At 39.4% G+C, this 11,703-nt stretch overlaps 1 protein-coding gene across 2 annotated transcripts in view; it reads left to right on the forward strand.

Annotated features, from left to right (window-relative positions):
• DIAPH3 (diaphanous related formin 3) overlaps positions 1–11,006 on the forward strand; it is a 550,258-nt gene extending 539,252 nt beyond the window's left edge. For both annotated transcript variants that reach the window (XM_022561162.3, XM_030762514.2), the window contains one exon: positions 8,185–11,006. In XM_022561162.3, the coding sequence (XP_022416870.2) occupies positions 8,185–8,447 (263 nt within the window). In that variant the 3' untranslated portion in view covers positions 8,448–11,006. The remainder of the gene's footprint in view (positions 1–8,184) is intronic.
• The last annotated feature ends 697 nt before the right edge of the window (positions 11,007–11,703 follow it).

The raw sequence follows: 11,703 nt of genomic DNA on the forward strand, positions 1-11,703 counted from the left end.
GTTTGACTCGAAAATGTGTTATGTGATTATGGTAGGGCGTTTAGGTGGAAATGCTGAGATAGGCACAGTACCAAAGCTCTCCCATTAGGGCTGGAGATGCAGATGTGGGTGTCTCCTTCCTAGAGGAGATGGTTGAAGTTGTAAGATCTTGGTAAAGAGAATGTAGAAAGGACAGAAATGAGCCACGGATCTAACCATGAGAAATGGCCACACGAAGAGAGGTATCCTTGTGTTTGGGAGGTCTGAGAAGGTAAAGTAAATTAGAGGACTAAGAATGAATCATCAGTAAGTGGAAGAGTAAGCATGGTAAAGGGCCTTGTCATGATGGAAGGTGCTAACCAGGGGTTTGAAGACTTGAGTTTTGTCTCTGGCTCTGCCTGAAAGTTATGTCTGCTGCCTCAACTCTATGTAAAACAAGGTAAATACATCCATGTCACTTATCTCACAGGAGTGTTATAAGAGTAAAATGAGTAGATGTGTGGGGAATTGCTTGCAAACTATAGCATATCTATGCATAAAGGTAAGGTGATGATACTGATGTTAAGTTATAGATAACATATAATGTAATGTAATGACTTATTACATTACAATTACAATTGTACATTACAATTACTTATTACAGCTGGACACCAGCTGTCCAGAGTTAGACCAAACTTTACAAGTCACAGTCCTCTAAAAGACTGCCCTTACTTCATACACTAGCTGCAAGTTTGAGGGCTCCCAAGTCCTCCCACACTTCTGACCAGCTGGGTACAAATTTAGGGGTTTTCACTATCTCCTCAGTTCAGTAATTCACTAGAATGACTCCTAGAATTCAAGAAAATGCTCTACTTACTATTGCAGCTTTGTTGTAGCAAAAGGACACAAGCCAGAACCAGCCAAACAGGTTCCAAACATAAAACTTCTGCTGTCCTCAGGGATATATTACCCTCCACCCCCCAGCGCATCAGTGTGTGACAATATACATCATATTGTCAGTGCGTGATAATACTTATTGCCAACCAAGAAAACTCACCTGATCCTCAGTGCCCATAGTTTGTACTGAGGCTTCATTACTTGGGCATGATTGATAGGCCACATGATTGAACTCAGTCTCCACCTCCCAACCCTCCAGTCACGTGATTGGTGTTTCTGATTTGGCCATCCCCCATTCTGAATCACTCATTACCACAAACTAAATAGGGTCCCGTCATGAGTCACCTCATTAGCATAAATTATTAGGCATGGTCTGAGGGGCCCAGGAGTGGGAAAAGACTAACCAAATTCTTTATTACACACACTCTGAAGTGTTGCAACTGTAAGAGAAAATGAGGCATGGGAAACTTCCATTGAGTTGAGGGATTTTGAGGCTTCTCATAATCTTGTAAGGAGAAGTTTTAACAGAGAGGTATGGCTGAAAGCCAAATTAGAATTTGCTAATAACTGGGTAGAAAGGTGAGAAAGAGGGAAGCAAATATAGAGTGAGACATTCAATTCAGGTAATATATTGCAAATCAGAAAGATAAGCAGTTGACTGGAAGGGTTTGCAATACTAGTCCCTTTAGAGAAAAGAGCTGGATTTATCCTGGTTGTCCTGTGCCCAGGAGCCTGCAGCATCTCTAGTTCCTTCTCACACTGTGTCAAATTAGGAAGGCCAGTATAGGAAATTGTAAAATGGCAGTGCTGTCTTTAAATTTTTATTTAAAGGGCAGTGAGATAGACCAAGACTGAATAGAAGTGTATATATGACGAGTTTATGCAAAAAACCTTCTAATTTAATTGTCAGTTATCTCCTTTATTCAGAAATAAGTTGCATCTATCATCTCTGTCTTGTCTGTTTTGTAGAATTAGGGGAGTAACTGCTTTGTTTTGTTGTTTATGTTTCTACATAACTGGTTTCAATAAGAGCTTCTTGGCACTCCTAAAAAATTTTAACTATATACAAAATGCCCTTTTTGCTCTTTTTATCATTTTTATATATTTTCAATACAAAAGATAAAAGAAACAGCAAAATGAAGAAAGGGAAGACAATTATTTATAGCATCAGTAAATCAACAGTAAGAAAAACCACAGGGATATGGGCTGCTGGCGGCCAGCACTAACTTCAGTTATTGCATAGATTAAAAACATATATTTGTCACACATTTTACTATCATGTAGACCCAGTAGTGCTTTAAAAATTATATTTATGGGTCATTTTCTTCTCCTGTCAAAGTAATGGCATTGCTGGGGTGAAACAAACAGCTACTTAGTAGGTCAAAGTAATAGTTAAGAGCAAAAGGTAAAGAATTGTAAGGAGAGATCAAATTTCAGGAAGACTGAATAGATGCAGTCAATTTAGAACACCAGAGTTCTATATTCTTACTCCTGTCAAAACTGCCACAGCCTCACCATTGACCACAAAAGGCAGGAGCTCAATTTTATATTTCATCTGAGAGTTGGCACTTCTGAGAAGCCAGTGCCCATTAGAACCACAATGTGATGGAGGATCAATACCGACTTAAAGGGAATAATGCCTCTTTCTGAACCATAACTGAGATTTCCTGTAGCAGAGAGGGTTTTCCGCAAGGGCTGTCAGCCAGGGCCTTAGCCTTGCCTTCTTAGCTCAGGAAGCATAACAGCTGTTGGCTGAAATATTTTCTCATTTAGATGCCAAGTTGCATATGTTTATATTTTCGTTTTTGTCAGCAACTTTCCTGGTTCTTATGTCTTTTGTGTTACTTAAGAAACAAGGCACGGACTTCCCTGGTGGCGCAGTGGTTAAGAATCCGCCTGCCAATGCAGGGGACACGGGTTCGAGCCCTTGTCTGGGAAGATTCCACATGCCGCAGAGCAACTAAGCCCGTGTGCCACAACTACTGAAGCCTGCGCTCTAGAGCCTGCAAGCCACAACTACTGAGCCCACGTGCCACCACTACTGAAACCTGCGCGCCTAGAGCCCATGCTCCACAACAAGAGAAGCCAGCACAATGAGAAGCCCGTGCACCACAAAGAAGAGAAGCCCCCGCTCGCTGCAACTAGAGAAAGCCTGTGCACAGCAACAAAGACCCAATGCAGCCATAAATAAATAAATAAATAAATTTATTTTTTTTTAAAAAAGAAACAATGCAAAAGTTAGCTCAGGATGGTGGGTTTGGGGGGGTGTTTTGTTTGTTTGTTTGTTTTTAGCTTTATTTGTCACCCAAATCTGTAGTCTGCCAAGGTCATATGGGATCCAGCCCTGGATGTGGTTTAAGGCTTTTATTCTCTCTCTCTCTCGCTCTCTCTCTCGCTCTCTCTCTCTCTCTCTCTTTTTTAAGTCTAGTGGGTTCTCTGTATTTGAGAGGCATTCAACTTTTCAACAGTTTTCAACTTTTCATTTAATTTCAGGAAAAATCTGTTGTGGGACTCCAGAATCAATTCTTATAGTAAGAATCATATGAGGAATTAAATTGAAATAAGTGAGTTTTCCTATCTTAAAGGAAAACAGCATGTATTCTCACCCTGTTTAATATTTCCACAGGATTCCCTTACTGACCTAGCACTAAGAAAGGCAGCTGGTCCTTGCCCATCTGTACTCCAATCACCAAGGGCCTGGATATTGGCAATAGTCCTAGATAGATCATACTTCTCTTCACAGACATCGATTATAGTGTCTTAAAGCAAAAACAAAAACAACCTTGGATTCAATCCATAAAATAATAGCACAAGCTTCCTATCTTTGGAGAGTTAAGCAATCATTCTACTTTGCCTTAATGTTTTTTGTTTCCATTTAAAAATGTGTATTGGTAAGGATTTGACTTGAGGGAAATAGAAAATGCTTCTCTTTTTATTGACATCCAGCCTTATCTTCCACTGAAAGAGTCCGTGTGTCCAAGTGTGTCATCTTGTATTTGGAACTAATTTCATATAAAAAAGGTTATGAGCCCACTGGCCTCCAATTACAATTTATTTCATACCTCTGAATACCTATATAGAGTTTTCACCAACTTGCAGGGTTGTGGTATCCCACTGATGTTTGAAGTGAACTATTTATAAACTAAGTGCATGTTTTTGTGTAGAATTTGGGTCTCCAGTTCAACCCACGTGAAACCACCAATAGTGGACTCTCAAAATAATAGTAATGGCAAAAGACACCTGGCCTTGAACCAACATTGTAATAAAATTTCTGTATAAAAGTGAACTTGCAACTTGAGAGCTTTCTCTACTTGTAAACATTTTCTCTAGTTTGCAGTGGGACAGGAGACTGATTCTCCAACCCAACTTCATTTGTCATTTTGCAGTTTAGGGTGTGACTTCCTCAGTTCCACAGTTTGGGCCTCCCAAGGCTGGGGACCCAGATGGGGGCTGTTGGGATGCTGAGAGATAAATGTGAGGGCTGGAGTGAAGAAGTGTTATCTAGGAATTTCTAACAGCTATAAGCTCATTCTAAAATAAGCCCCTTACTTTCTTTTTTATTTCTTCAGTGGTCTCAGGAATGACCTCTTTCCATTTTATACTATCTTGTCTATTGCTTCTCATGAAAGAGTCTCCACCTAAAACCACAGAAGAGTTACATGCCAGCTTGGTTTTTCTTCTTATCATTTTGTCCCTAAAGCTAGCCCACAACTATCTGGAGTTTTCTCAGTAGGGTGGAAACACTTTTGCCTGCATTGGCCACCCATTGTTATCCACCTAAGGGTCCAAAGAAGTTCAAAGAGCAAACAGTAAAGAAAAACCCAGACTCTGCTGGGCATTTCATCCTTGGATCTGGTATAGGTCGAGTAAAGGAGGACAAAAATATCCAAGTGTGTATACAGGTCTTGTTTTTGGCAACACTAGTTTATTAGTGACCTTGACGAGAACTGTTTCAGAAGAGTAAAGTGTCAAAAGCATGACTGGAGTGAGTTCAAGAGAAAAATGGGAAGAGAGGAAATGAGACAGTAGTATGGGCAATTCTTCTGAGATGTTTTGCTACAAAGGCAGTCAACAACGGAAGCAGTAAATGGAGCAGGATGTGGAATCAAACAGAGATTTTTTCTCTAAAGATTGGGACTGTTACTACACAGTATTTACATGCTGAGGGGAATGATTGCATGAAGAAGGAAACCTTTACGACGCAGTAGAGAGAGGGCACAGCTGCCAGAGGGATGGACAAGCTGGCACCCACCTTGAGGGGTTGGTTGTCCTCAAAGGGGAGCACAGGAGATCCCCAGGAGGGAAGAAGTGGGCGTGCCTGCAATCAGCATATAGGTGTCGGGGGCACAGGAAGCTTATGGGGGTTCTCTTCTGATTGCTTCTATGAGTGAGTGAAATGAGAGTGAAGGAGAACAGGTTGGACGTTTGATGGGAGAGAAGAAGGGCTGAAAGGGTTGTCTAGGAGAATGGACAGTGAGTGCTAGGGAACTGTAGTGAATAAAGGTCGAACTTGAAGTTCGCAGTCAGGAACTTAAGTAATACCAGGAGAGAAAAGGAGTCCTGTGTGACCTTGGAGATACAGTGCTGAGGTAGTTTACATAGGTATACTATCTGCTTTACAAAGTTATTGGGCGTATTAAATGTGTCAGAAAGCATTTTGAAGTATAAGTACAGGATATCGTTACTATGAAACTTAGCTTTGAATTACTTAGCACTTTTTCTTGGCAAAAAGCTTTTTAAATTTCTTTAAGACAGCCTTACTATCTCCAGAGACAGCATTTGGCTTCTGCCACTGATTTACTTAGTAACTAAGTCTAAGCAAATGACTTAACCTCCTTTTGCTTTTTACCTCTCAATCTATAAAATGACAGTGGCAATGTTTCAAGTGCAACAGATGCTTTAGAAATAAAGGTGCTACATAAATACAAGCTATTAATAGAATGGCATTTCAGCTCTCATGGGTATGGTCACCAGAAAGTCAGAAAGGTCAGAGCATCTGAACAAGCCTTGGGTGGTAGAAGCCTCCCTTGGAAAGCTTGGAGGGAGGTACCTCAAAGGAGGTGTCACCCACATCCTTGCCACATGTGGAATTGGGCTTGATACATTATAGCCAGGGAAGGTATGGAATACTTTACTTATGTATATTACAGACCCATATTTTATCCAATTTAATCTCTTCTCTGCCGTCAAAAATGTAATGAGAGTCGCCCAGCGGCAGAATAAACTAGCTTGTTGGAGATATCATCATGATGGAGTTGTTTACAAGAAATCAAATGACAAGAAAAGGTAGGAACGTTTTTGGGGAAGGAGCAGTAAGCTGACTAAAAATTTGCACTTAGCTACGATGCAGTTTTCAAACACCTTGGGGCAGGAGAGTGGGTGCTAGAAAATAAATAAATTTGTGCGGTCATGGAAACTGTAGGAATAGAGTGTCAGCTGTGCTTTTTTACTGCAAACATGATATGTACATTATAAACTATAGAGCATAAACAGCTCTAAGAGGAAGTCACTGAACTGTTAGTAACTTTTGAGTAACAATTGCCCACCTGATAGGGAAGGTGATGATAGGAAAAGTGTATTTATTTTCTTCCAAGAGCTGAAAAGTGATCAGACTTCTAAATCTTGTTGAGATTGTCCAGGAAAGTGTGTAAAATACTCATCCATCATCGGAAGCCCCTGGTCAGGAAATGACAGTGCAGTAAATATCTTCAGCAGTCACCTTTTAATGTACAAGCTGTTTTCGGTTGGAATTTTCAGCACTCACATAAAACACACTGTCATGAGTGACTGCTTCTGCTCCTGTAATCACTATTGGGATAATGGAACATCTCTCTGCAAATAACCAAAAAACTTTAAATGTCATGTCAAGTTTGTTGAAGCCATTTTCAAGCTCTGTTCAAGGTTACATGAATATTGAGGGTGTCTGTTTTTTTTTTTTTTAATTTGAGATCTACGAGAGAGATCACTTATAAGGTTGTGCAATGTGAGAGTCAAGTTAATTAAAAGAAAATCTGTTGCTCTTTGGGAAAGTCAATCAGCTAGCACCATTTAGCCGTTAGCTATTAAACCTCTCTCCTCACAGCCTGGATAAGTCCGGATCACTGTCACTTACCAATGAAAGAATATATATGTGTGTATAGGTTATAGGTCTGTATGAATATATGGGTACGTGTTTGGCAAATTATGACATTATTTTGATTTGCTAGGAAGTTTTAACAATTTGCCTGCCAAATTCAGTATTTTTTTTTAAAGAAAGCATTGAATTTTAAAATTCCTATTAGAAACTTTCCTCCTTAGATTTGTTTAAAAAGGAAATTAATCTTTTTATTATTCAAACTAACGCCTGTCTTGGGTCATAGAGTGTGGAAATAAATTCTTTGCCCAATGCATATTTACTGAGCAGTCACTGTGCTCCACGGCCATCCTAGGCACCGACGTTACAGCAGTATTTAGAACAATGTCCTTGCTATCTTGGAGCTTACATTCTAGTGAAGAGATAGACAACAGACAAGTAAACAAGTATATGATGTGTCCGGTGGTTATAAGTTCTGTGAAGGGAAAGATGAGTGTAAGAAGATAGAGCGATGAAAAGGTGAGTGCTATCTTAGATGGATGGTCAGAGACGGCCTCTCTCGATAGCATTTGAGCAGGGACCTAAATGAAATGCAGAACCAAGCCTTGCTAATAACTGAGTGATGGGCATTTCAGGCACAGAAGAAGTAGGAAATAAGTGTTAATGCTAATGAAATTGTTGTCTATTTATATTTTTTAGCTTATTCTTAACCTCTGTGTGTTTATTTATTTTTTTCCAATTCAGCAAGCATTTATTTTAAAATTTATTTACTTTTAAAATTAGTTAATTAATTTTAACTGAAGTATAGTTGATATACAAAATTATATGTTACAGGTGTACAATATACTGATTCACAATTTTTAAAGGTTATATTTCATTTATAGTTATTATAAAATATTGGCTATATTTTCTGTTATGCAATATATCCTTTTAGCTTATTTTATACCTAATAATTTGTACCTCTTAATACTCTACCCCTATATTGCCCCTCCCCACTTCCCTCTCCTCACTGGTAACCCCTAGTTTGTTCTCCATATCCGTGTCTGCTAATGAAATAGTTGTCTATTTATATTTTTTAGCTTATTCTTAACCTCTGCGTGTTTATTTTAAATCTACCTTACTCTTTTGAATATTTTTTAGTTTAGTCTGTCTAAGAGGACTTGTTTGTTGAGAATAATTACTTTAATGTTTCATAATGTGCACAGTGCTTGCTTATCACAGTGATAAGTTTTATGTTTCTTTCTTCCTTACTGTAGAAAATCAGAAGTTGCAGTTGACAGAAGGGTCACATTCACACTACAGTATCAATTGCAGCTCCACAAGGACTGCAGTCACCAAGGAGCTTAATTATAATCTAGACACTCACACGTCTACCGAGAGGATCAAGGCAGCTGAGAAGAAGGAAGCCTGTAATGTAGAAAGCAACAGAAAAAAGGAAATGGAACTTCTTGGCTCTGTTTCTAAAAACGAATCCATTCCCGAAGTTGAAGCCCTGCTGGCAAGATTACGAGCTTTATAAATTAAAGTGGTAAAAATGATTAAGCCAAATACAAAGCCATGCTCTAAGCTATACCACTTGAAAAAATTGCTTCTTATATAAGTGACTTTATATGGTTTTAAATTATGATATATATTAGAAAAATAAAACTCAATACATGATTGCAGTGCTTTTCCTATGTACTTGAGGTCTTGGCTTATTCAAGATTGTAATGGGCTTTAATGCTTTTTTTGTCTCCTGGTGTTCATGTGTTCTGTATTTGGTGGTTGAATTTTCATATAATGCTTTAGAGAGCAGGTAGGTGGCCATGTGTTCAGCAGTGTGTCCTTAAGAAAATACCATCTTCCCAAGTCACTGTAATTTTTACTTTAGTATTTTCCAACATTAATGAACATCAAATCATCAACCTCAAGTCTTGCTACATACCGCATGTATATTTCGTTTATGTTATTTATATAGGCCCAGGTTTCTCTTTAATTGGGATCTGTATGCTATCAGCGTAGCACGGAAAACATAAAACTGAATATAACATCTAAGAGGAAATGATTGGTAAGCTCATTATCATCATTGTTGAATTCATGTTAATTAGACCCTGTAGGAGACTATACAGCAATTGAACACAGTTCCAAAAATGATAAATAGGAATATATGCTCTCTCTTTGCAAAATGTACATGCCTTTGTATAAAGTGGGTGTACACAGTATTACAGTGCTGCCGAAACTCTTAGCCGGGAGAGCATTCCCCCCGCGCCACCCCGCCCCCCACCCGGTAATTATGACTCTAGGATCGAATTGCCATTTTGAAACTTCCCAAGTAAGGAATTTTTTAATTTCTGTGAACAAACTAGAAATTGCAGATTCTCTGACCTGACAATCAATAACTTTAACAAAGATCTGAAGTGTTTCAAGGAAAGCTTTCCGATGCAAATGTTGCAATTTTACCTCACTGGGGGCATAAAATTAACTGTTAATTCTATATCAAAGAAAATAAACTTGTTACTTGCACTAAATGAAAAAAGTTGCTTCTTTTTTTTTGTAATTACCATATTCCCTGGATTAGCTGGAAACAGACTGTGCTCTGCAGTCTATCTCAGCATCTCTTCTGCTTTATGATGTACAATAAGCAAGTGACTGTTCTTTTACCTCCAGTTAAAAAGCGGTTACGTAGGGCCTTCCCTGGTGGCGCAGTGGTTGGGAGTCCGACTGCCGATGCAGGGGACGCGGGTTCGTGGCCCGGTCCGGGAGGATCCCACACGCCGCGCGAGCGGTTGGGCTTGTGAGCCATGGCCGCTGCGCCTGCGCGTCCGGAGCCTGTGCTCCGCAGCGGGAAAGGCCACAACGGTGCGAGGCCCGCGTACCGCCAAAAAAAAAAGCAGTTTCATGGAACTAGTCTGCGAGGTCCACTGCCTTTTATTTCCTTGTTTAAGTTGTCACCTCCTTTCAGCTCCAAGTTAATAAAGTTAATTAATTAGAACTCTGAGCCAGGCCCTGGTTATAGACATTGGGGAACAGAGTGTTATCCACAGCCAAGGTGGGAATAAGTTGTTCTCATCTGTATCGCTGAAATGTGCATTTTGCCCTCCAGTTGCAATTCCTATTTTCCTGAGAGCAAATCTTAAAAATCAGGAAAGGTGAAGGACATTTAAGCAGATGGAAGACCTAACCACAAGGAAAGAAGTTAAATGAAGGAATTCTGACTGTTCTTAACATAATTTTGCAAAGACTTGGGATTATCAGAAATAAAACTGAAATTCAACCCAGTAGTTTGGACACACCAGATGGCAGGTAAATACTCTGTTAACTTAGGGCCAGGGAGCAGACACAGGGGAGAAGCAGCCTGGCCACTAAAGGGAAGTGAAGATGACACAACCTCCCAGGGGCAGAGGAAGGCAAGGAAGTCCCGAAACTGAGCAATCAGCCCCCAGAGCATCTGTCTGCAGAGGCTGAAGGACAACCTTCAGGCGAGGGCCAGTAGCCGGGAACTGTACACACCTGTACTGCCTCACCCTCGCTGAGGGAGCCTGTTCTGAACAGGCCTGAATAGGAGGCCTATAGCTATGAGGAGGAAAACACAAAACAAAGAGTTGACAGAGGTAAGAGCCAACCAAGAAACATTGGTTTCTGTTGCAGATATTTCTTTCAACAATAGACGGGGGTTATAATTAGGGTTTTAAAATTCATAATATTCCTTTAGTCAACTACAGATGGAAACTGTAGAGATGACCTTTAATTTGAAGGCGGACATTGTGGTACAAGGGTGTGTTTCTGAGCACACAGATTTTGTTCATTTGAATTAGTGGATAAAAGGCACACTGGTCGGTGCCTTGATGAGGGTGTTCCATCCAGGCTAGTGACAAGCCCCGAATAGATTCCCTTCCCCTTTCTCTCACATCAGGGGAGAGAATTTGGCAAGAACACAGACCACTGAGTGATCACTGAGTGGTCCAAAAGCAAAGACTTGTTGCTAACAAGTTTCCCAATCAAATATTTAAAGTAATTTAAAAATAAGGGGGCAATCTAATCATATATGCATGTATGTCCTTTTGTTAACATACTTGAATATTTAAACAAAATGTGCCAAACACCTAGTGTTTATATGAGGAAGTAAACATTTCAGTAATTTATATGAAAAAAATTCTGCTAAATCTAGAAAATGCAATTATTTATACCAAGTAACTCCAAAACTCTTTTAGTTGTTACCATACAACTAAAACCATTATTCAAAAACAGGAGTTATTAATGACTTCAAAATGTTAGTTTAGCCGCAAATGATTATTTCCTGGGTGATTCGTTCTCATTTTAAAGTATCATAATCCAATGTAGATCTGAGTTTACTAGTTAGAAACTAAATCTATAATGTACATATCTGTGCTACATTTCATCTTATTAATTAAACTTTCATTTATAGATAAACGGGTGCACTGGGAGCATATTTGGTGATTAGTTTTGTGACAACCTTTTGTACAGAATGTAACTTTTGGAAAGTTGTAGGTCCTAATATAAACTGCTAATATGAATGAAAATTTTTAAAAGTGGCATTCATTGTCTTTTTCTTCATATTAAAAATTTTGAGATCCAGGAATTGTAGCTGGCAGTGACCCGGTCCTCATTTTTGTCTGGTGAATTGTTGAATGGTAGCTGTTACCTGCCCTTGCCAGGCATGACTGTTCAACTATTTTGCTCAAGAGCTACTGTTTAGCAAAACACGTGGAGCTGCCAAAGAACCACAGAGACTGGATGGCATTTCAGAACTGAATCCAAATCTCCCTATAAAATGA

The sequence above is a fragment of the Delphinapterus leucas genome, chromosome 18 (genome assembly GCF_059928025.1).
Source record: "Delphinapterus leucas isolate spDelLeu-1000000601 "Yukka" chromosome 18, BTC_Dleu_Yukka2, whole genome shotgun sequence".
Lineage (NCBI taxonomy): Eukaryota > Metazoa > Chordata > Mammalia > Artiodactyla > Monodontidae > Delphinapterus > Delphinapterus leucas.